This window comes from Falco rusticolus, chromosome 6 (assembly GCF_015220075.1).
Source record: "Falco rusticolus isolate bFalRus1 chromosome 6, bFalRus1.pri, whole genome shotgun sequence".
Taxonomy (NCBI): Eukaryota; Metazoa; Chordata; class Aves; order Falconiformes; family Falconidae; genus Falco; species Falco rusticolus.
Window position 1 is genome coordinate 84,014,225 of NC_051192.1, and position 22,130 is coordinate 84,036,354.

Below are 22,130 nucleotides of genomic sequence, written 5' to 3' on the forward strand. Positions count from 1 at the left end.
ATGAACCATAGCACAAGCAATTCCTGGAGCACTGTAGCTGCGCTAGCTCCCAATAAACTGTTGAATGATACCTCGTAGGAAAGAAATCAGGGCCAGTATTACAAACTAGCACAGTTCTAACGTTGCTCTACTTTAAGGAGAATGAGAAGCTTTAATGAAGCCTCACGAGGTGCTACAGGTCAAACTGGAGACTTCTGCTCGCCCTCTCCCCACTTCACCTGTGGCTTTGCGCTCGGTCTGGCTTTGTACGGCTCTCTCCTGCACTGCTTAAAGGTGACCAGAGGCCAATACCGCGTGCAGCAGACTCAGCAGTCAGTGTCAGGACCTGTGCACATTTTTCCCCTCTCGGAGTGTATTATTGTGCTCAAGATCTCAATGATCATGAAACTGGCAACAAGATATTTACTTTGATCAAGGTGTTTATTGCATCTCAGAGGGCACACATGCACTGGGGGTTTTTGTTTTGTTTTGTTTTTTTTCGTTGTTTTTAAACTGAAATACAAAGAAAAGCCATTTTGAAATTAGCTTTTTCTAGAACTTTCCCATTACGGTGTATGTTATCCCCACAGCAAATTCAGATACAACCACTTTTAATGGTACCATACATTGATTAAATAGTTCATTTGAAAGACTTTAGGTGAATATCTTTCCAACCCAATATGCTTTTACAGAGAACTGCCAAGCCACTTGTAACACTGATCAACAGTGACCTCATCGAAGAGTCAAGATCTTACGCCAAGCCATCAGCAGAAACAGTATGAGAACAAATAAAAATTAAAGAAACACAGTATGTACAGTAAAGGGCATGGATCTCTGGATCAGAATTAAATCTAATCACCAATAGTACAAAAGCTACTCACAGCGCATTCGGGGCAATGGAGAAAACACTAGCCTAAGGCATACACAGGTAAGCACTAAATTAAGAGATGTACGTAAGAACTGAACAGAAATGGGTAACATCACTTGTAATGTTTTGACTACAGATACACCAAAGAGTGCTCTTGTATTTGAAATCCCTTAATGCCAGCACAACTATGGTTGCTTTTTCCAACTACACGGAGAGAAACTGACCCTTTACATTTTCAGTGCATTTAGCAAGAACTGATAAATAAGCCAATTTTAAATGCAAAAACTTAAATAATTAAAATAGATTAAAAAATAAAACCAGCAATAAATATGGTATTCTTTCAGATATGATTTTTCATTCTTGGTAAGTCACCGAAAAAGTAGTTGTTATGGAAGTTTATATTACTTTAAATTATCTTAACATATACAGTGCCACAAAAATAAAACATTTTTTTCCACGACAATTGAGATTCCTGTGACTGGGAGAAAAAAAAATGTATTCCGCACAATTTTATAAGTATTTTTCTTACTATCTGGTATTATCACACTATATTTCGTAACAGATAAAGGAGAAATTAAGTCCTAGGGAAATTTTAGGTGTCCTCAAAAAGTTATATACATTGAAACCTTCAAAAAACCACAGACATCGCTCCAAATGGCTCACCAAACAACAGCTGCATAATCTGCCCCCATGGGATAGGTTCAGAAAAGCACTAGAAGGCATCAGAAACATACATCCATTGTTTAAATTGTAAAACACAAATAACCCAAGTACACAAATTTCGAGAAAGTAGGGATAACAGCTAAGGTAGTACACATTCCTAATGTTCACTTTCACAGCTGTGCTACACGTTTCAGGAGGAAGAGAAAGTCTGAGTAAGCGCTGGGTTTGGTACTGGTGGCTCACTTTGAAACTCTGAGCATCTGTTTGTAGACTCCAAACTCATGTTTTTATCATCCAGTCAGAAAAACTGCAGCTGTGAATACAGAAAAGTATTAGATGAAAACCAGAATAATGAGTTAGATAAAGCACGTTCTAAAAAGCGAACCAAATCTCCTCGTGACTTCACACCTCAAAGGAGATGTTAGCAGCTTTTAATGAAGCAGCCGTCTTCCTCTTCCCACAGACAGGTATGAATCTGTCTACTATAAACTCAAGTTGAAAGCAGCGAGTCCCAGCAATGAAGGTGCATCTCCACTCCTGGCCATCTCCACCAAGTGCCAGGTACAACTCCCCAGGGCTGGAATTTGGAGAAGGGGGAAGTGGGACTGGGTGGTGCCTGCTAAAAGGAGCCTGCTCCCATCCACTGCTGCCAATTCCAGTGCAGAGGGGGCTTAGAACAAGTCTTAGAATTAAGCTATAGGAAGAAAGAAAAGGGACTTATGAAGAAGACTTTTAAGATAGGTAATGATCGTCCTCTCCCCACCTGGCAAATTATCCTAGTCTTAGTTACAAAATGCCTTCTTTATTTCTGCATTATTATTATTTTTAATTGGCTTCAATGTTCGATTTGATCTGACTTTTCTACTTTGCCCCTCTTCAACATCTTTCTCTAAAACCCCCACGGTAATGGTTTTGCCTTTTTTTCCTTCCCTTCTGTAGAACTTTTTTTGCTTCTCCTCCATTGTTTCTTTTCATTTACTCCTCTGTTCTTGCCCACTGCTGTTCTACACAGCGCTGCTCAGGACCTCATGCCTGAGCGTTCAGACAAGCAAAGCCTTGAAAATTTGTATGGTTGGGGAGAACATTAGCTGGCAGCAGTTAAGAGATGCAAACAACTTTCCCTTGAAGATCAGGACATGCAAGTTTCTCCTCTTTTGATCCCTTTGCGCCTATGTTACCAATCCATTTCCACATCCACAAGCCTCCTCACCACTGTTTTGCCCCCAGTATTTGTACCCTGTTATGATTCTATTTGTTTCAGTATTCATTTCAGGGCGAAAAAACCCAAACCATTAACCCTTGGATTGAATTTTCACAATTCACAATTTCACAAGGTGAAAATGGAAGTTATAGACCAAAGAGAACTTCTCCTGGCAGTCACTTTTGGCAAAAAAAGTAGCCAAAAGACAAGCTTTCAGGCTAAAATTAAGAGCCTGGGCAGACCATTCTGTTTTCTGTGTAAACCACCACAATATCAGTGCACGTTTCTACCTATCTCTGCAGCTACGATGTTATCAGTCATATTCAATCTACCAAGCTAACCAACACCTGTGTGCCAGACACGTACCACAGCGTAACATGCTTAGGCAGGCAGTCACAGAATACCTTATCGTTTACAAGAAATCCTTGATGTTAAGATCCGCTAATGGGTCCTTTGTTGGAGGTTTCTTGGGACTCTGAGTAGCAGGAGTTGGGCTTGGAGAAAGCTAACAGACGCCAGCCAGGAAGGCAGAAAAAAACAAAGCAGACAAGGATACACAAGCATTAGGTAGATACAGCCGGTTCTCAGACAAGCACACTGCAAGCATACAAAGTTCTCATTTTTCTGCAAGTTCAGCGTGCTGCCATTTGGCTCAAGCATTGTTCAGACTCCACCCTTACTACAGGGTCAACAATGTTTGGCTGGTTTAATGGATAAAGTTATAGACACTGTATATTCTAATCAGCATAGCTTCAAGTCTCTCTCTCCCTGCAAGACAGAATGCTGTCAGGATCATCAACCCAGACAGAAGTTAAGCAATTGTTAGTCGTTAAACACTGAGGTGCAGAATAAGCAGAGTGCATGCTGCAGAGTATAGCTGAAAACCCTTGCGACTGGCATTTAACTACAAGTTGTTCTACACCAGTAAGGCAAATAAGAGTCCAAAGCGTACTGGAGACGTGACTATATTATACCCTGTCCCTCCTCTGGTAGTTATAAAAATCATCAGTTATTCCACAGAAAATGTTAAGGTTTTGAAGTTCCGTGCAACCGCTCTCATTAGGAAGCCAAATGATTCTCTACCATGTCCTTACTCCTCCCCGTCCCCTACCTTACTCAGGGTACTAGAGGTGTTTTATGTGTAGCCCTGGCACCTTGATGACTAACCTTTGAGAAAAAAAATAAATACATTTGTGTCTTCCATAGTATTATTCTTGATAATAGATGCGCAGAGACAGTTTTAAGGCGGGAGGAAAAGAAGACCAAATACCTTCTCACTTAGAGCAGTTTCAAGTTCTTCCATTCCTTCACAGAAAACCCAGACAAACTTCAACGGGAACGTGGTTCCCTACTTGAAAAGTGTGGTTTGATACAGGTTGATTGCTTAATATTTGCAAAAAAAGGGAGGTGGCTTTTCTTTCAAGTTTCAAGTGTTTCAAGTGTTACAAGACAGATTTGAGAGCTGCAGCACCGAATTCCATCTCCCAGCCTACCTGAAGGACAAGGTGGACTTCCAACTTACAAAGAAGCATAATGCTATAGCTAAGTCATTCCCTGCTTTTCCTCTGCAAAGACCCTTTCCTTTTCAAAGTTATTACAAACCAAATTCTACTTTGAAAAAAAAGCCTGGAACAGGTATTATGACTTAAGTTGCATCACCTACTGGCTATGAGCTAGAAGCTTTGTATCAGAGTGCTGCACTTCCAAACTTACCAGCTTCAAGTTAAAAAGAACCCTTAGGAAAGTATGAGAAGCAGCTGATACCACCTGCTTCAACGTGAAGGATGGTTATGTCTCCATTCACCCAACCTACTTCCGCATTAATTACTCCATTAGATTTTTTTCATCATATTAATCAAAGGACTTATCACTGGCAACCAGTGACCTCTGACATAATCTTTCTTGGTTGTTTTTAATTAGTATAGAATTAAGAATAGGCTTGCTTTGGTTTTAGGTGGCCAACCTTGTGTCTGTCTAAATATGTGACTGTCACAAAGCCAGACTAAGTAAATAGAGTTTAAAACCATGAAAAACAAAGCAGTGTCATGTATCTCCCACTTACAAAAGAATATAGACTGACTGAAGACTGAAATTACTCATTTGCACTCCCCCTTAATGTAAGTTAGAAGAAAAACCTCATAGTACTTAAATTTGCACGCTGCTGTGAAAAGCGTGCATCCTGAGCACTCCGACATCCCATACGTTACGGTCATTCACACTTGAATGCAGTTGTTTTGCACCACAAGAAACCCAGCAGGCTACCAGTCTGAAACAAAGTTGTATCTATCGAGAAACAGCTGTCATCCAAGAACTGGAGACTTTAGCTTGTTCACAAGCAGAAGGTTGGTTTTCTGAAGAAACTCTTGGTGGGCTGGGAGGGAAGTTGTTGAGCGCAGCTCTAGTAAATTTTGACAAGCTCTAAGCAGAATAGGAATGCCCACCAGCTCCACTTTGAGCTTTACTGAAATATCCCCCAAAACCACATCCTGGATGCCAATAGCTGTAGGAGACTTTTCAAACCTGTCCCGTTGGTCTCATACAAGGGAATCGAAAAAAATCAAAGTGGTTCATGCGATCTGCCACCAGTCAGGCAGCTGATACTGTAAGAAATCTCATTTACATATCTACAGGTAGAATTGAACTGAAATAATCTGTACACACAAGCTACTTTTTAGAGAAATGGAGAGCAATTAAACATTCATCTAGCAGTAAGACTTACCTGTACACCAGGGCCAGTGGCAGCTCCAAATGGTGGCCTCATCATAGGCTGCCCATACATAACTGGCTGCTGGGGCATCATTGGTACACCTGTGCCTGCTGGGGGCTGTAAATTAACACAGTGTGAGCAGGGCTCCGGGTGAAGAAAGGAAAGCAGCGTAACAAGAGAGACTCACCATCCCAAATGCTGCTCCTGGCTGTGGGACAGGTGGAGTACCTCCTGTGGTAGGAACAGCACTTGCCGGAGGCACGGCTCCCGTCTAAAACATTTTTTAAAAAAATGTCTAAAAATGCAGGAATCTCTGTAACACCAGCCATCTGGAAACCACATGGAGTCTCCAGCGTTCCCAAAGTTGTTCTGGAAAGTAGGACTGTTATGTAGCAGGTAATACCTAACCTCCAAACTACAATGCTTCAAAGAATGAGTTGAACGAGTCCTTACACTGATGCTCAGCTTGCTGCTTCATAAGCAAGCAAGGGTGACAGACTCCATTCTCTCATGAATGGAGTCAATCTACTGAATACAACCCAAAATAGGCTCACGAAAGTATGTACTTTCCTCCTCCTCTACATAGTGTAAGAAAGTATCCCAACTTCATAATTGCTAGCCAACACACTATAGCACTTGCTGTAGCACTGTGTTTTAGTAAAAGCTTAAGCAGGTTGTAAAGCTAAGGAAAATAACTGCTATAATTAGCTTCCAATTATTAAAAAAAAAAAAAAAAAGTATTTTTCTGCAGTGAGATTCATTTAAGTTGAAGAGTAAGTCCACACTTAAGCCGCAATCACAACCATTACGTACTTTACTGGGGAGAATTTAGTTTACCTTGCTATGCTTTTCATGCATATGCTTAACTTGTTATGGTTTTAAGGTGACCTTCAACTAGGATTCAGGAAGACAGAACTGTTAGTTTAGTAGTCTGATCGGATATACAGCGCAACAGCATCTTTGAACAAGGCCACCCCCTTATCTAGCACAACCTACACATCATCCCTCTTGGTTCCTTTATCTGTAACTTTCCATGCACAGTCTCCTTATGGCCTCAAAAGCATCCAGGTCTCTCTTTTTCACAGGAGTATATACAGCTCAAATTATTAACAACTCTAAAGAGAGGCAGGAAACATTCAAGGAAGGCATTTAAAATTGGTAGTAGGCTTTTTAGGAATCTCATTACTGCTATCGTATGTCCTAAGTATACTGGCCCAATTTCTTAAGCTATTACAGAAGCTGTAGGGTCATGTCCAAGCCTCCACACCCCTTACGACCTACCCTGAATCAGTTATATCCCACCACATTTGGAGAACAGCTAGCACACTTTCAGTTCAAAGGACACTGTGTCTCTGGAGATACGTTGGAATTACTCACTGCACAGTCCACTTCTGTGAATGCTGCATTCACTGCCCTTGGTTGATCCTTGCTTCCAGACTAAAATATGCCAGTTTCTTAGGAAACCAGAAACAAGCCAAGATTAACCTGTTCCAGATTCATTAATAATTACTTATTATTCTATATACTATACTCTTTATACTCTATTCCAGCCTGAAAGTTTTCTAGGGAGCATTTAAATTAAAAGCCGTACTGTGCTAGCAGCACAGCTGTCCCCAGGCTAAAACCAACATCTGGACACTCAGGTATGCAAAGCAAGGTGACATCAGATGCAGTAACTGGACCGCAGCCACAGGAACACAACGTAGCTTGAAATCCAGTTAGGCAGATGCCAAGAAAATGGCCACACAAACTGAATCTGCCTTTGCCCCAAAGCACTAAGATCACTTGAGGAAACAGACTTGTGAAATTCTGCTGATTTTAATCCAGAAGGTGAAAGGTCACAAGGAAGGGAAGAAGTGACCAAAGTGACCAAACCATAAATGGTTCAACAGTGACATGAAGCAAAGCTTCATTTCAGTGTCCACATTTATTTTTCCTGCAGATCTAGTTTTCTTTACTTTCAAAAAATACCTGAATGCGTGACTTCGAAGATATATATACAGCACCCAAGTTTCATGAAATGCTATCAAACCCACCCAGCTTTCCAGAAAGGCTCGTTACTTATCAAATGGTAAAGCCACTACAAGATTAGGCTGATGTTACAGACGTTAGAAATTTCAAGTAGTACAAGACATCAAATAGTTCACATCCCAGTAAAGACAGTTTGAAGCCATCATTTTCAAGCTTACAGGACAGAAATGGTTAATCACTGCTACCATATTCAAGTACACATTGCCCGAGAATTGCCTGCTGGACAGGCTGTCCAAGAAGAGCCATGTTAGGTAGCTTCTAGCTAGTTTTAAGCCAGTGGTAATAACTGTAATGCAGGTGGAGTGCTGTTAGTGTCTTCATGTTTAGTAAGTAAGTACAATAAGAGATTAAAAAAAAATAAATAAAATCACTTACGCTGTACAGTATTGCCCAGCCTTTCTATTAAGAAAAAAAGTTGACATTACAACTAATACATTCAATGAAGTACCAAGTTCAGGGAATACTTGTGTCTTCCATAAGGTTAAGGAACAAGCTGGAACGTGCTTAAGAGTCACGTTAACACCTGGCTGTGGCAGCAGGGATCTGAACTGGTCATGCTCCCCCTTGACAGTCGTTTTCTTCCCTTTCCAACCCAACTTTTTCAAATGGAGGACATTTTATGCCCTGTGCGACTTTGATGAGATGAAGTATGACCCCTCTTCAGATTACTCTTGTAGCTTACTCGTGATCAAGTTGCTCTTGAGCCAAATTTAGATTTTTAGCTCAATGCAACCCCCTTCTCTCAAAGCTAGTGCCTTCTGATACGTTTTAAAGGGCAGTTTTAGCTTTTCCAACAGACTGCTTTACTCTGCCAAACAAGCTAATCAGTTCTGATCTGACATCAATCACTTGATCAGTATGAATATCGCGTAGTTAGTCTTTTGATCTGCTTCATTCAGGGAAGCTTGAGAAAAACTTATTTTCCTCTCCTTCCAGTACTTCAGCTTTGGATCAATACTATTGTCTTTGGGCAACTGACCTGGGGCTGGTGTTGGCAAGACCTACACGGCTAACCACACACCTGGAAACGTCCACAGGTATTAAGTGTACATGTAGAGTAATATCTTGATACATATGCTAGTATATTTTTCGTTGCCCTGGTCTCAATGATTGATTTATGCCAGCTGTAAATCTGGTCTTAAAAATGTGACTTGAAACAATCATACCATTTATACAGAAGCAAGCTCTTTACCTGAAGTAGACTTCAGGAGCCGTGCCTACACGTACGCTTGCATAGTCTCGTAAAATATTGAGGTTTCAATACCAGTGGTATCGATGGATTAACTACCTACCAATGGACCGCTGGGGACACCACCAGTTGACCATGTTGCAGGTGCTACTTTTGGCTGCCAGTTGGCTCCTCCTGTGAGCTTCTTTTCTCCAGCGTTCCACTGAAGGTCTCCCCTAACAGACGGGGAGACAGACAGGGCCATTATTTACATACCCTCACAGTGAAAATGAAAACCAATTGCGGCATACATGAACGTTAGGCTTGCAGCTACGTTAGTTTACGGTGTATGCAGTTTAAGTTATTAACGGACAGGTACACTTTCGGAGTCACTCAGTTTCAAGGGTTGTTAGCAGCAGAAACCAGTACGCTCTATATTGAAGTCAGCTATATAGTTATGGCCTTTGGAGTGAGAATTAAAAAGAGGTTTTATTTAGTATTGAATGAAGGTAAAGTATTATTACTATTTCTTATTATTATCGTTACGCCCTTGAAAAGTAGGAAGAGGGACTGCTACTGCCTGTTCTAAGGGGCCAGGCAAGTAGCACTGCCTGCTAGAAGTCTTTGAAAGGTCATTTCATTGCTGGAAATCTTGCTCAAACAGCTGAAGGAGGAAAGCATTCGGTTCTGAAAAAAGTTGATAGAAGATAAACACATCAATCATAGAATAAAAGGGCCGTTGCAAACCCAGGTTTTGTTAGAGGCCATTCTATCCAGAATAAGAAACACCATTTGAATGAAGTAGATTGAAGGAAGGTAAGTTCTGGGGATAAACCTCATGATGTGTTTATACATATCCCCCCTATCATCTCCACAGAGGCACAAAACATTTTGAAGTACACGCATCATAAACTGGTCTTGCATACAGAGGAAGACTAAGCACAGAAGGAAGCAATCAGATTAAGATACATTCAAAAATCAATGCAATGATGTAAATACTTCTTCTTGCAAAAATAAGCTTTTCACTTCTTTTCTCTTTTACAAGTATTCCAATGCCTATACGATAAGCACATCCCGTGTCTGTAAAAAGATAACAAAACTATTACATATTAGCCTAGATTACTGAGGGGAGCTATAGAATTTATTATCTGGACTATTTTTCCATTTTAAGTTGTTTGGAAATCAGCTGTCCGATATGAAAACAGTGATTTACATAAAGAATTCTAGGACTCAGATTAAAGCAAGCAAGTTTAAAAGCTACGTCAGGAGCATTTAACCTTAATTATTCAGTGAATCTGTACAGAATAGAATACTTCTTCCAGAATTTTTCTGAACTGATTTTTTGGGTGCGAGGGGGCGCATAAATTCATTGATTCTTAAAAAACACTGAAATAGATGCAACATTATAAAGCAGAGTTGAGAACTTTTTTTTTTCTTTCTTTTTTTTAAAAACAAAGTTGAACTTACTTTTTCGAAGTGGTACCAGAAATGCCAAGATCTGAAAAATCATAAGAAAAAAGGAAGTCGTGTTCAGTAAAGTAAAGCACGTAAAAGTAACAGCTCATGTTTCATTGCACATGGGCTTATACAGAGTAATAAAGTTTCAGCTGTCCTCATTTAGGCAGCATCAGAGGACTGGCCACATCTACCCCTTCTTCTTTAGGACAAACATTTGAGGAACCCTGCAGATGTCTTGTGCTTGAAGAAGCCGGTTTTGCTCCATAAGCAAACTCAAGTAACAATATATTTAGGTCTACAAAATGCTGAGTTATTTAAGGGCACCAAGCTATTTGCCATGAATGACAACACTAGTTTCTGTTCCTCATTATACATACGGGAATAAAAAGCTATTTTTCACAGGCACATAGATCTGAATGTTACCTGGAAGATTTGCAATGCTTTATCTGCTCTATCATACATGGAAGCTGCAAGTAGTTTCCTTAATAACTCTTTGGAAAAAGTTTTAAGCTAAGTTGTAACATGACCAGTACACGTCCTGTAAGTGACAAATGGCTAAGTTTGTTTTTCTCCCCCAAACCTGGACGTAGCAAATGACTGGCGGAAGTGGTTTCAAGTGATTAACAGCCCTTCTGACTTCTAAGCATGGTCATTTCCCCCGACACCTACCAGGATAGTATGCATCCTAAGTTCAGTTATATCTTGGCTGTGGTGTGTATACATATACTAACACAGTATTCCATTTACGCAATCCTCCAAAATACAACTTCAGGTATCACACCTTGGCCTAGGTGTGCCTCTTCGGTTTTTTAGGGGGCTGTGGATATTTATCTCTATTTATAAAGGCTCTAGCCCTTCTACTACTACAGGAAAGAGAACACTTTTTAGTTCAGCATTTCAAGAACATGCTTTGGAAATTTCACTGTTGGCTGCTGTGCACTCCTGACCCCACTGCTGCTCCTCCTCCCGTTAAGCAAGAAGTCAGCCATTTGGTCCACCAGCTTTTCTGCCTAAATTCCACACTGCTGTCAGATGCTTTGGACAATGTTTACCTCCCCATCCACTATTACACAGGGGCAGACCCATTAAGGGTCTGATGTGTCTGTGAATGTAACTGGGATGTTCGCGCATTACAAATCCCACCTACCATACACAGATCCCATTACTTGACTCAGATCCTGGGCACAAACAGGGACAAGTTGTGAAGCCAGACTACAAGTTATCTGGATCAGGCCTTATTCCTGCCTATAGCTTCCTGATCTGCCCAGGGAAACAGAAGGACATTGAAGCAAGCTAAAACACGGGGGTATTTGGCACTGTGGGAAAGTAACGTAGTTGTACGCCACACCATTTAGACCCAAAATTTGTCACTTACTGCCTACTAAGTTTGCAAGAGATGAATCAAGATCGCTCCCGAGGCCCTTGCTTGCTGCTGAAGCAGTGACTGTTGCTGTGGCTGAAGGTACTATAGACTGGCCCGAAGGAACCATAGTTGGCATAAGAAGATCACCTAAGCCATCAAACACTGGAAGTGAAAGGAAAAAGGGTTAGAACAGCAGCTGTGGTAAGACAAACACTACCTGCCACTTTGCTGTTGCTCCAACAAATATAGCACAGACAATCACATCACAAGTCTTACCAAAACACTGTTTGACGTTAGAAGTAATGCCAACAAGGGCATGCATGTCATTTTACTAGACACTGAATGTACAGTAATCCTGAAAGAGCTATACTGATGCGAACTAGTATGAGAAGACATGCCTAGAAGGACTTTAAATGGAAAGTTAAATCTCCATAGACACAACACCACTTCCACATGACACTATTTTTTCTTACAGCCATCCCTAGAGAGATGTCAGATGCACACACACTTGTTAGGAGATATTCATTTAAAGGTTTTTAAAATGAACATCTTGCAGCAAACACCAGTCAGAATTACTGTGACGAAGGCAGTCTTATACCTTGACATCTTACAGCAACAGGATTGGAAGTCTCAAGATGTTACTATTGACTTGCAAGCAGCAGGGAATTGGGAAAGCCTACTAACATCTTATAAGATCAGAAGGAACCAGAACCATCCACACTGACAGAGCCAACCCTTATTAGTCCAGTCATCTAACTCGGAAGTTAATTTTTAGATCCCTTGAAGTCAAACCACCTGGTATATCTTATGTCAGCGTTCTATCTTCTGATCTGTGTTTGAGGTACATGCTAATGTTAAGTCTATAGGAAGGGGTAGCATGTGCACTGGCAAGCAACCAATTAACCAAGCAGCAGTACTACTTCAACTTTTTTTTTTTTTTTCTTGTTCAGTTGCAGAACTCACCAATTTTAAGTTTGTAGCAAGGACCCAGCATGGAAAACATAGAATGGAAGAGATGCAAACAGAACGATAGCAGTGATGAAAGTTTAAGCTTATAGTCAGGCAAAGAACGTGAACTCTGTCTCCATTTTGTGTACACTCAGGTGCCATGCAAGCTCAAAAATAGCTTCAGCAGGAGCAGCAATACGACTTGCCTATATACTCGATTTACAGAAGTGTTTTCCTTGCATAATCCCTGATTCTGGATCTCAAGCACATGCAAGGATGTTTACACTAGTTTGTTTTTTACTGACATAGTAGAATAAAAAATGGGTACAGAGAGCTGTAGGGCACACAACAACCTTAACATCATCCTGAGTTCTTCCAGTAGAGAAGGAAGAGGGAAATAACTGATATTGCCTGTACTCAGAGCCTAAATATGGCGTCATTCACTCATCTAACACATAAAACACATTAGAAAATTCACAGGAAGAAACCCTGTGGCTCACCTGATGCATCAAATGAACTGCCAGTCGTTGGAGCTGTTGTCCCAAAAGCTGCATCAAAGTTAGGCTGTAGTAAGCTGGTTTGAGCTGGAGTGACTGGGGATGGTGATGGAGAGGGAGCAATAAAAGAACCTCCAAAGCCTTGAAAAAGCCACATAAAAAGAGATGTGGACATTAGAGTCAGTCGTCCTGGGCTGTGTTTAACAAAAGCTCAATCTATACAAGGTGGAATGAGACACAATTCTTAGCAGACCATTATAAATAACTCCACACTACACAAGCACCCTTGGTATGCCAGGTCTGACCCAGTGAATTTTGGGAGAGTCACCAATAACAACTTTAATGTTTGTTATTTAGATTTCTGCAGAGACAGACCAACAGAGTAGAGAACACACTTCTTCCAGTACTACGTGCTATTGCTCTAGGTAAATAATCTCACAGGCAGAATGCATCAAACAAGGATTAGTTCAGAAAAAAGAGAAACAGAGAACTAACTTGAGAAAAGCTTATGATGACCCATCAACTACTTTGGAACCTCAATTCAGAAGGCAGTGTTTTACTAATCTAATTTAGCTTCTCTCACCATCTTAAAACATCCTGGTCTCCTTCATCAAGATGTCTTCAAGCTGCTGAACCCCCACACTCCCATGCCAAAGCAGGATCAAGAGCATCCACAAGTGAACTGCTTGTAGGCTGGAGAATATATCATATATTATAAACCCTATATTTATATAAATAAATCCTACTCATGGAGATTCTCTAGCCTGCAAGCAATGCACTTCCAAGCTTGGTTATTCTCAAAATCCCTCCCTTGCCCTCCATATAATTTGACCTCCCTTGCAATTAAATCTTATTTGTATTATCTACAGACTCTGGAAACTGATTAAATATGCAAAGACTCTGGCAAAACGAGACCAGACATATGACACTTTCTCAGTTCTCTTTAGCCTACAAGCCGTTCCTCTTATCCAATCTTCTTGACAGTGATGTCTGAGTCCTCTGTACTACATCTTCAGTCTCAGCCTTGTTTTTTCCCAGCTGCCCTCGCATAGAAAGGATCAGATCCCAGCTTAGTGCTCCAACCACGACTACACAAATACGGTGGGAAGAGCATATTCTTTTGCCGCAGCTGAGCACAAGACAGCGACGAGCCCACGCTCTACCACTGCCTTTAGTTTCTTTTCAGGGAACATCCTGCCTTACAGTCTACTGTCCCTATCTGTCCGGCTAACCACTGCTGCCTGTGGATAGAAGCTCGAACATTTACTCATTTGAAATTTCTCCTTTAGATAGTTTTCTCAACTTTGTAGAGACCATTTTAAATCCTATTCTTGTATAAAGTAAATACAGACATTTTCATGTGGGTGAAATCTGAAAAATTTGGCATGCTACTCCAACAGTCACATTGTTGAAATTCAGTACCAAATACAACTTATCAATTTAGAAGAGATCATCTTTTACATGAAACCCTTATCGCTGCTTTCTGCCTTTGTACTTAGTTCGTTCGTACCACTCTTGTTTAAGCAGTCAACTAATTCCTTTCTTCTTCTGTCTTCAGCTTTCTTTAGTTACCAGTTCAGTGGGGAAGCCTGCTTTTTAATAATGGGAAAATAAAGAAAATTCTGAAGATCCTCGAACCACCTTTTTTATCCAGACTGCTTTCCACGGTCACAGGGTATATTCGATTACAGCACATTATGCAGACATCTTATTGTACTGGTTTTGGCTGGGATTGAGTTAATTTTTTCCGTATTAGTTTGTATGGGACTATGTTTTGGATTTGTGCTGGAAACAGTGTTGACAGTACAGGGATGTTTTAGTTGTTGCTGAGCAGGGCTTGCAGAGTCCTTTCTGTGTCTCACCCCACCCCAGCAGCGAGCAGGCTGGGGGTGCACAAGAAGCTGGGAGGGGGCACAGCTGGGACAGCTGGCCCCAACTGGCCAAAGGGGTATTCCATACCACACCACATCATGCTCAGCAAGAAAAAGCTGGGGGAAGAAGAAGGAAGGGTGTCGGAATGATAATGTTTTGTCTTCCCAAGTACCTGTCACACGTGACGGAGCCCTGCTTTCCTGGAGACAGCTGAACACCTGCCCACCAATGGGAAGTGGTGAATGAATTCCTTGTTCTGCTTTGCTTGCACGCACAGCTTTTTCTTTGCCTATTAAAGTGTCTTTATCTCAACCCACAAGTCTTCTCACTTTTACTCTTCAGATTCTCTCCCCCATCCCACCGTGGGGGGAGTGAGGGAGCAGCTGGGTGGTGCTCAGTTGCTGGTTGGGTTTAAACCATGACACTTGCAGTGACAAGAGCACATTTCCCAGCTATGAAATCGAGCATCTGCCAGGCATTTAACTATGAGACAGGCTAGAGCTCAACATACAGAACCTGTGCTCAAATTGCAAGCATCCACTATATCAAGTGTTACTGTGAGATCTCAGACGCTGTCTCTGAAAACGTTTCTTTCTCAAAGAACACAGTAAGACTAAACACCAAACACTTACATATTGAAAGAGTTAGAGAAATGTATACACACACACTTGATGCAAGCATCAGACTTATTTACACATCAGATGCATGTTTCAGAAGAGAAGTGAGTTAGCAGCAGCTAACTGTATTCAAACCCAAACGCTCAGCAGGGAAATGAGAGTGGTGTGCCATCACCTGGGCACCAGGCCAGAAACTTGCTCCACCACCAGCAAACAGGTTTAGTTGTGGAACACCTGCTCTATAGGAACAACTACATTGGCCCCAGAGACAGCTGGGAGAGGACAGCAAACCTGACTATGCACTACAGGTCGAGGAGAAAACAACCTGATTAGAAATACCTCATAAATTATGTCCTTCAGCTGAAGCTTGCCAGATTGCAGGCAATGACCAAACCCACTCTGATTGTAAGTTAAACCGGTCCCTTCAGATGCTACCGACCAGGCGCCCTGGCTGGAGCCAGGGAAGCAGCAGCGGGAAGCAGAGCAGCCTGCTTTCTGCAGTCCCAAGTAAAGAACTTTTCAAAAGCCTGTGTGAGCTTCCCTACTTCAGGGTTCCGGCACCACAAAGCCCTTATCACCCAAATCTTAGTCCACAGTAAGCCACACGTTCACACATGCTAACTCTGAATCTGGACAAACGTACTGGGATCAGAGATCTGTCCTCAGCTCTCCAAGGTCTGTTCTCGAAGCGGGTTTGTCACGGCATAATTTAGGTTGGAAGGGAACTCTGGAGGTCAGCCAGCCCAACACCTTGCTCAAAGCTGCTGGCCTGGTGCAATCAGGTTGCCCAGAGATCTGCCTTGACACCTCCAAGAGGACCGACTCCACTGCCTCTCTGGGCAGCCTACTGTCATATCTGACCATCCTCATGGTAAAAATAAAAGAATCCCAGTATTCAACTGGAGTTTCCCACCCACATTGCCTTGTTTCCTATCGCTGTGCACCTCCAATAAGAACCTGGCTAGTGTTCCCTGTGTCCTCCGGTGAGGAAATTTAGACACGAACGAGGCCTCCCTTTTGCCTTCTCTTCTCAAGGCTGAATGGACCCAGTTCCCAGCCTCTGCTCATACGTCATGTGCACCAGGTCACCGTCTTGGTGGCCCTCCACTGAACTCACTCTGGTATGTCTTGATCACCCACGTCAAGGGATTCTCTAACACATTCCAGAAGTCCCCTGCATTACCTGTGCCCAGCCGTATTCCCTGTTGCCCTTCCAGCCCATACTGTGGTGGCTAAAGTTGCTGCCAAAGCCTGTGACAGTGGGGCTTTCTGCAGGCTCCCTCTACTGCCTCTTCTTGACCAGGTGGTCTGTAGCAGACACATGCTAACACATCACTGATGCTGGCTTATCCTCTGATCCTTACGTACAAGCTCTGTCCTAGTCCATCACCTGTCCCAAGGCAAAGCTCCATCCATTCAACTATCTGCAAAAAAGGTACCTATCTGCAAAGAATCAGTCCAGAAGCAGGCTGACGAGATACACGGATGACAAAAGGCAGTTGACTGGAGCAATTCCTAAAGCTCTGGAGCCATCTAAAGATCCTGTGCTCAGTTAGATCCTTTCCATATCCCGAATGAGAACAAGGAGCTGGGCAGCACGGCATAACTTAATTCCTGTAAGATTCTGCTTAAAAAGTTATCTAAGGTTTTGCAAAGCCCCATAAAGTGTCTGTTCTCCAGCTACAGAAGAGAGTTCTCCCCAGCTTCAGGTAAAGTTTGCATGATGATTGGTCTTAATTCCACAGCTTTTAGCCTTGCACAATTTAACAGCAACATCTGGCACAAAAGCCATAGAAACGCTTTAATAAATTAAGTTCTAGCTGTCTAGGACTTGCACAAGACCCAGAGACAGTCTGCAGAAACAGCAGCAACCGAGTCAGAAGTATTGTCTGGACATCCCTAACTGCCCAGTTTTGAGGTTGCTTTTACTTACGCATTCACGTAAGGTTTTTTTACAGGAACATGCTATTAGGGTATGTACTGGGATAGACCTAGAAGGGTGAAAGGTTAGATTATTGTATTTATCAGCGTAGGTCTAGTCTTGCCTGGTGAGAGGCTTAAAAAAGTATGAAAAACATTCTACCACAATTTCTAAGTGAGCCAGGAAGAGACCAGAAACTTTTTTGACAGCAGAACACTTAAGACAGTGACGCATAGTAAGTATACTCATAATACTATGCATATGAACACTGAGTACAATGAAACACTCATAAACCATGAAGGACAAGCCGTCAGCCACCATATGAATTCTGGACACTCTTGAATTTAAAACTGGATTACACTGCAGGCTATACATCTGCCATTATTTAGGGTGAACAAATGTTTAGCAATATGCTGTGATGTTTGCAGAATATCTGTATCTGCCAAAAAAAAAATAAATTAAGTCTACTTGGAGAAAAAAATAAAATTTTAAAAGAAATCACTTATTCACCCCAACCACTTCAGGTCTGCTTGAGTATTTATAACTCACAACCTATAACATTTCTTTTATAATTTAGGTTTTGATTCAATGTGACTCATCAGATTCAGAGAGCACACTGCTGAAGTTTAAGCCATCTGGAGCGTAATTCCTACTGGAATTTAAGCTTAGTTACAGATAAGGAGATAAAATATTTTGTATTGTAATGTTTGCATAAGCAGGATTAGCTTCTGCCTGACAACATCTTTGCACCCAGTCCCCCGATAACACACACGACTGAAAAACCACTGGTATCTTTCAGCATCTGCTACTTTAAGCCTATACTCCTCATGCAACGGAGAGCCTCTCATGAGCATAAAAAGGAAAAACATACACAGGGTTGGACCTCTGACACAGTGTAAGCTGGCGTGAGAGACCTTCAGACTTACAGACAGCAGCTGATGTCAGGGCCCACCACACCTGGAGCGGTCAGCAGTTGCATAAAGGGCAGACTATCACTCCAGCTCAGAATTAATGCACAGAGGTACAACACAAAGCTAAGAATCATCTTCGAAGTTCATGAAAGATAACCTACCAACGAATTCTACTCACAAATTCACATTTTGGAAACATGGGGACAAACTGAGTCAAGTCTTCCTGAAACCAGAAGTGCATTAGTTTCCTTTAAACTTGAGGAAGGCAGCTGGGATCTTGTTCTCTACAAACTTCAAACCGGGATGGGGAGGAGTCACAACTGTTTAGCACACTCACTATAGCCACCAAAATACATGGTGGTTTAGCATGAATTTTGGAGAATGGTACAAACAGAACTCAGCTGAAGCTGCTTACTTGTAGTATGCTGACTACAATGATACAGTTATTCAGCTTTTGAAATAGGGCGTGACAGTGATGCCACACTCAGCATAGCAGAGACCTCATTTCACCCAGTGTGACGAGAGGGTCACCATCACTTCTATGCCCTTGTCCTCAGAAAAGCTCTTTCTCGTCAGCCTGCTCTCCTTGGCTAAATGCAAGACTGCTGCCAAGTCATTCATCCAAGCTCCTAACACTTAAGTGTGTAACCTGCCTCAATTAAATCAACGGAGAAATCGAGATGTATTAGAAATAAGGAACAAGTAGCATAGCCTGCAATACTGCTTAAGTACTGCTACAGTCAGCCAAAGAAACTTTACGTACACACTCCTATACAGTGAACAGTATAGAAAAACAGCAGGAGGTAGGAAAATGAGGAGCATAGGAAGAAGGTAATCTAGGACATTAACTCGTACTTCAGTATAGCCCCTCCCCTGTAATTCACTGTACTTTTAATTTAAGACATCTAAAGTACTAAGAAATCTTGTAAACAAGTATTTTATTCCACTGCAGAAGTCCACTTACACCCAAGGAACATAAAAGATTTCAAAGACCATTTCTTAGTTTGCCTTAAAATAACAATTTGCTAGAAGTTCTTTATTACCAGCAAGTAGGTCTGCAGAAGCTGAGGAACTAGAAGCAGCCTGGGTTGCGGGCTGGGGTTCAGAAGCACTACTTCCAAAAGCATCTAAAGGGAATTCCAGAAAGCATCAAGAAAAGGTGAACAGTTCAATATTAAATGCATCAATTCATCACTTAAGGTAAACAAAAGGTGACAAAAGGATAACCACTTCATTCATCAGAAGAAGTAAATGAAAGCGTTTGGCCATCTCTATTGCAAAGCAGTACCACGGATGTAAAGTGCAGGTGGAAAAAAGGAGGGGCAACAAACCAACACTTGAGAGGAATCTCTTCTCTTTTTAGTTGAGCCTCTTCTCAGAAAATCCATGCAAACCACAGCATTTTAGACAAGAGGGCTAAGCCCTTTGGAGGTGAACGCATCAGACGAGAGTTTGGAGTTAATTCCAGACAGAACCTACTGACTCATATTAAGTCTTTTTAGAGGAGTATGCCACTAATGTTTGAAAATTCACTACTTCTGAGCAACACTTCTGTTCTACAACACTCCTAGAGTTGGCTGGCCCATCCTAATTTCCACCTTGTCAAATCCCACAAAGATCCTGTAATTCAGATAACCCAGTCCGAGACAAGTCACCCTCAAAACTTCAGCTGCTTTGAGAAACGGAACTGAGAGAAAACAACATGACCACGGAGAGTTGCAAAGAAGAAAAAAAGAACACAACAGACTTTTACTGGATCGCTGAGGAAGAGCCACACATGCGTTGACTGAAAACAGAATGGCAAGTGTCATGACAATGAAATGAGCATGCTGACAGCTTATTTGCAGTTCGTTATTGTGCAGTACTAAGAACTGGGCATGCTAGTCTTAGCTGTCATGCTACACAGAAAAGCTGTGAGAAGGGGGAAACCTCAGCTTTAGCAAAGCGCAAAGGTAATTGAGATGAAGTGATTCAACTCTGAAGTGGTGAGGAAAGAAAAATACCCACCACCAAATAGGTCAATCACACCTGAAGAATCCACCTTTGCTGGAGAGGCAGTGGGTAGAGGAGAGGGGGCTGCAAATGCATCCACTGCAGTAAGCATAGGATAAATAATATTTAGTATCAGCAAGGCAACAATGATAGCTAAATATTTCAAAGCCACATGGGCTCCACCAGTTAGAACGACAGGGTTGGTAAATTCAGGTAGCAGTCTTCAGAACTGCAAACAGAAAGTGTTACATTTCTCACACTGCAACTGAAAACCACAGTACTTTAACGAAAACATTGCGTATTAAGAAAATTCTTATGCCTGGAGGATTTACTCTCTCAACAACTACATTACTTACTCAGCTTCAGTGTCAGCCACTTCACAGCTTGCATCTTCAGCAACTGCACATCTTGTGACCAAAGCATCAAACCCACAACTTAGTATTTCAGCTTAAAGATGTAAATTGGTAATAAGTGTTTTTTGGTTGTTTTTTTTTTTGTTGTTTTTTATTTTACTCTTGGGGAAACAAAAACAAGCAAACCCAGGAAGTCTGTAAGATGGCCTGTGAAAACAAGCACTCACCAGATAAGAGATCAGCAGTGAGAGAACTCTCAGGCACAGGAGAAGCTCCATGCGGCGGAGATGAAAAAGCATCTTCCAGAAATGAAAGAAAAACCGAGGAGAAGTAAGTATCACTCAAGTCAGTTTACACCATTACACGGCATCAAAGCAGCAGAGTATTGGAAGAATTCTCTCTTTACCTGTACCAAAGAGATCTATGCTAGGAGTAGCATCTGGTTTAGGTGCTGCGGGTACATCAGGAACAGACTCAAATAAATCTAAGGCCAAGAACATAACACATCTTTAACTCATTTTTGAAAAGCAGGACTGAAAGCAGAACTTCCATGTTTTATACATCATATTTTGAATTAATAGGCTCTCTGGTTTGAAAGCCCAGCACACAGCATGCATGCAACAATGATTTGTTTGTTCTGTACTCCTGACAGATCAATCCAACAGAATCAAAGAGTTAAAAACAAAATTACCACCAAAGATATCTAGAGCAGGAGGAGCGGAGGTGGTGGTGGTAGCAGTAGTGGTGGCGGTAGTGGTAGTGGCAGTAGCTGTAGTAGCAGTAGCAGCAGCAGCAACAGCAGCAGCTGGAGAAGGAGTTGTTGCAGGAACTGGAGTGGCTGCACTAGTTGTAGGGGTAACTACAGGAACAGCAGTCTCTGTTGGCTTCATAGCAAAGAGGTCCAGCTCAGGAGCAGCCTCTGCACTACCTTCGGATGGGGCAAAGGGGTCTTGTAAAAAGGAGAGGGGAAATATTTGTGTATACGTACTTAGGATCAGCGAGGGAGGAAGTCAAGAACAAAGCAACTACAGGCAATGCACATACTGCAAATACACGCACGCACACAGAGGAGGTCGTTAACATTTAGCTTACTTATTCAGACATGTTACTTATGTTTTTCCAAAATAAAGACCACCTGAAGGGCTGAGCAGGCTAGTTAAAGGGGAGAACTTTCAAAGGCTCTTTGACAAGGCCAAAAAAAGACAGAAATATGACAAAAGAATATCCACTTTAGCAGGTTACTGCTTACAAAACTCAGCACTGATAGAATTGTCCATTAGCACTACCAAATAAGTACAAAGTTACTGGGACTCAGTAACAGGCAGTTTTGTTAGGCATGCTCTTCAGTCTAACATTTGTTTTGACCAATTGCAAACACTACGAAAATTTCAGAAAAACACACTGCCATGTAGTTTAAACAAAAAGCCAGCAAAACAAGAGACTATCTAATGACATAAAACCCACCATTTCCTGAACATGCATCAAGAGCTGCTGCTACAGGGGTTGGGGTAGCTGGTGCTGCTGCCCCTTCAGCCGCTGCAGGGGCTTCCCCAGGAGAAGCTGCAAAGGCATCTTGGGTGC

The 22,130-nt window shown here is 41.8% G+C and overlaps 1 protein-coding gene across 27 annotated transcripts in view; it reads right to left on the bottom strand.

Moving 5' to 3' along the window:
• Positions 1-401: 401 nt before the first annotated feature.
• Positions 402-22,130, bottom strand: part of SNAP91 (synaptosome associated protein 91) — a 69,993-nt gene continuing 48,264 nt past the window's right edge. For 3 of the 27 annotated variants that reach the window (XM_037391806.1, XM_037391802.1, XM_037391808.1), the window contains 13 exons: positions 20,956-21,033; positions 20,777-20,848; positions 20,212-20,295; positions 19,248-19,331; positions 12,887-13,024; positions 11,451-11,600; positions 10,085-10,115; positions 8,742-8,853; positions 7,825-7,848; positions 5,606-5,689; positions 5,431-5,535; positions 3,116-3,216; positions 402-1,823 (listed from right to left, as the gene is read on the bottom strand). In XM_037391806.1, coding sequence (XP_037247703.1) covers positions 3,124-3,216; positions 5,431-5,535; positions 5,606-5,689; positions 7,825-7,848; positions 8,742-8,853; positions 10,085-10,115; positions 11,451-11,600; positions 12,887-13,024; positions 19,248-19,331; positions 20,212-20,295; positions 20,777-20,848; positions 20,956-21,033 — 1,055 coding nt within the window. In that variant the 3' untranslated portion in view covers positions 402-1,823; positions 3,116-3,123. Of the gene's footprint in view, positions 1,824-3,115; positions 3,217-5,430; positions 5,536-5,605; positions 5,690-7,824; positions 7,849-8,741; positions 8,854-10,084; positions 10,116-11,450; positions 11,601-12,886; positions 13,025-19,247; positions 19,332-20,211; positions 20,296-20,776; positions 20,849-20,955; positions 21,034-21,240; positions 21,499-22,013; positions 22,122-22,130 lie in introns of all 27 variants that reach the window. The other 24 variants (XM_037391783.1, XM_037391782.1, XM_037391784.1 and 21 more) reach the window with 19 other exon arrangements.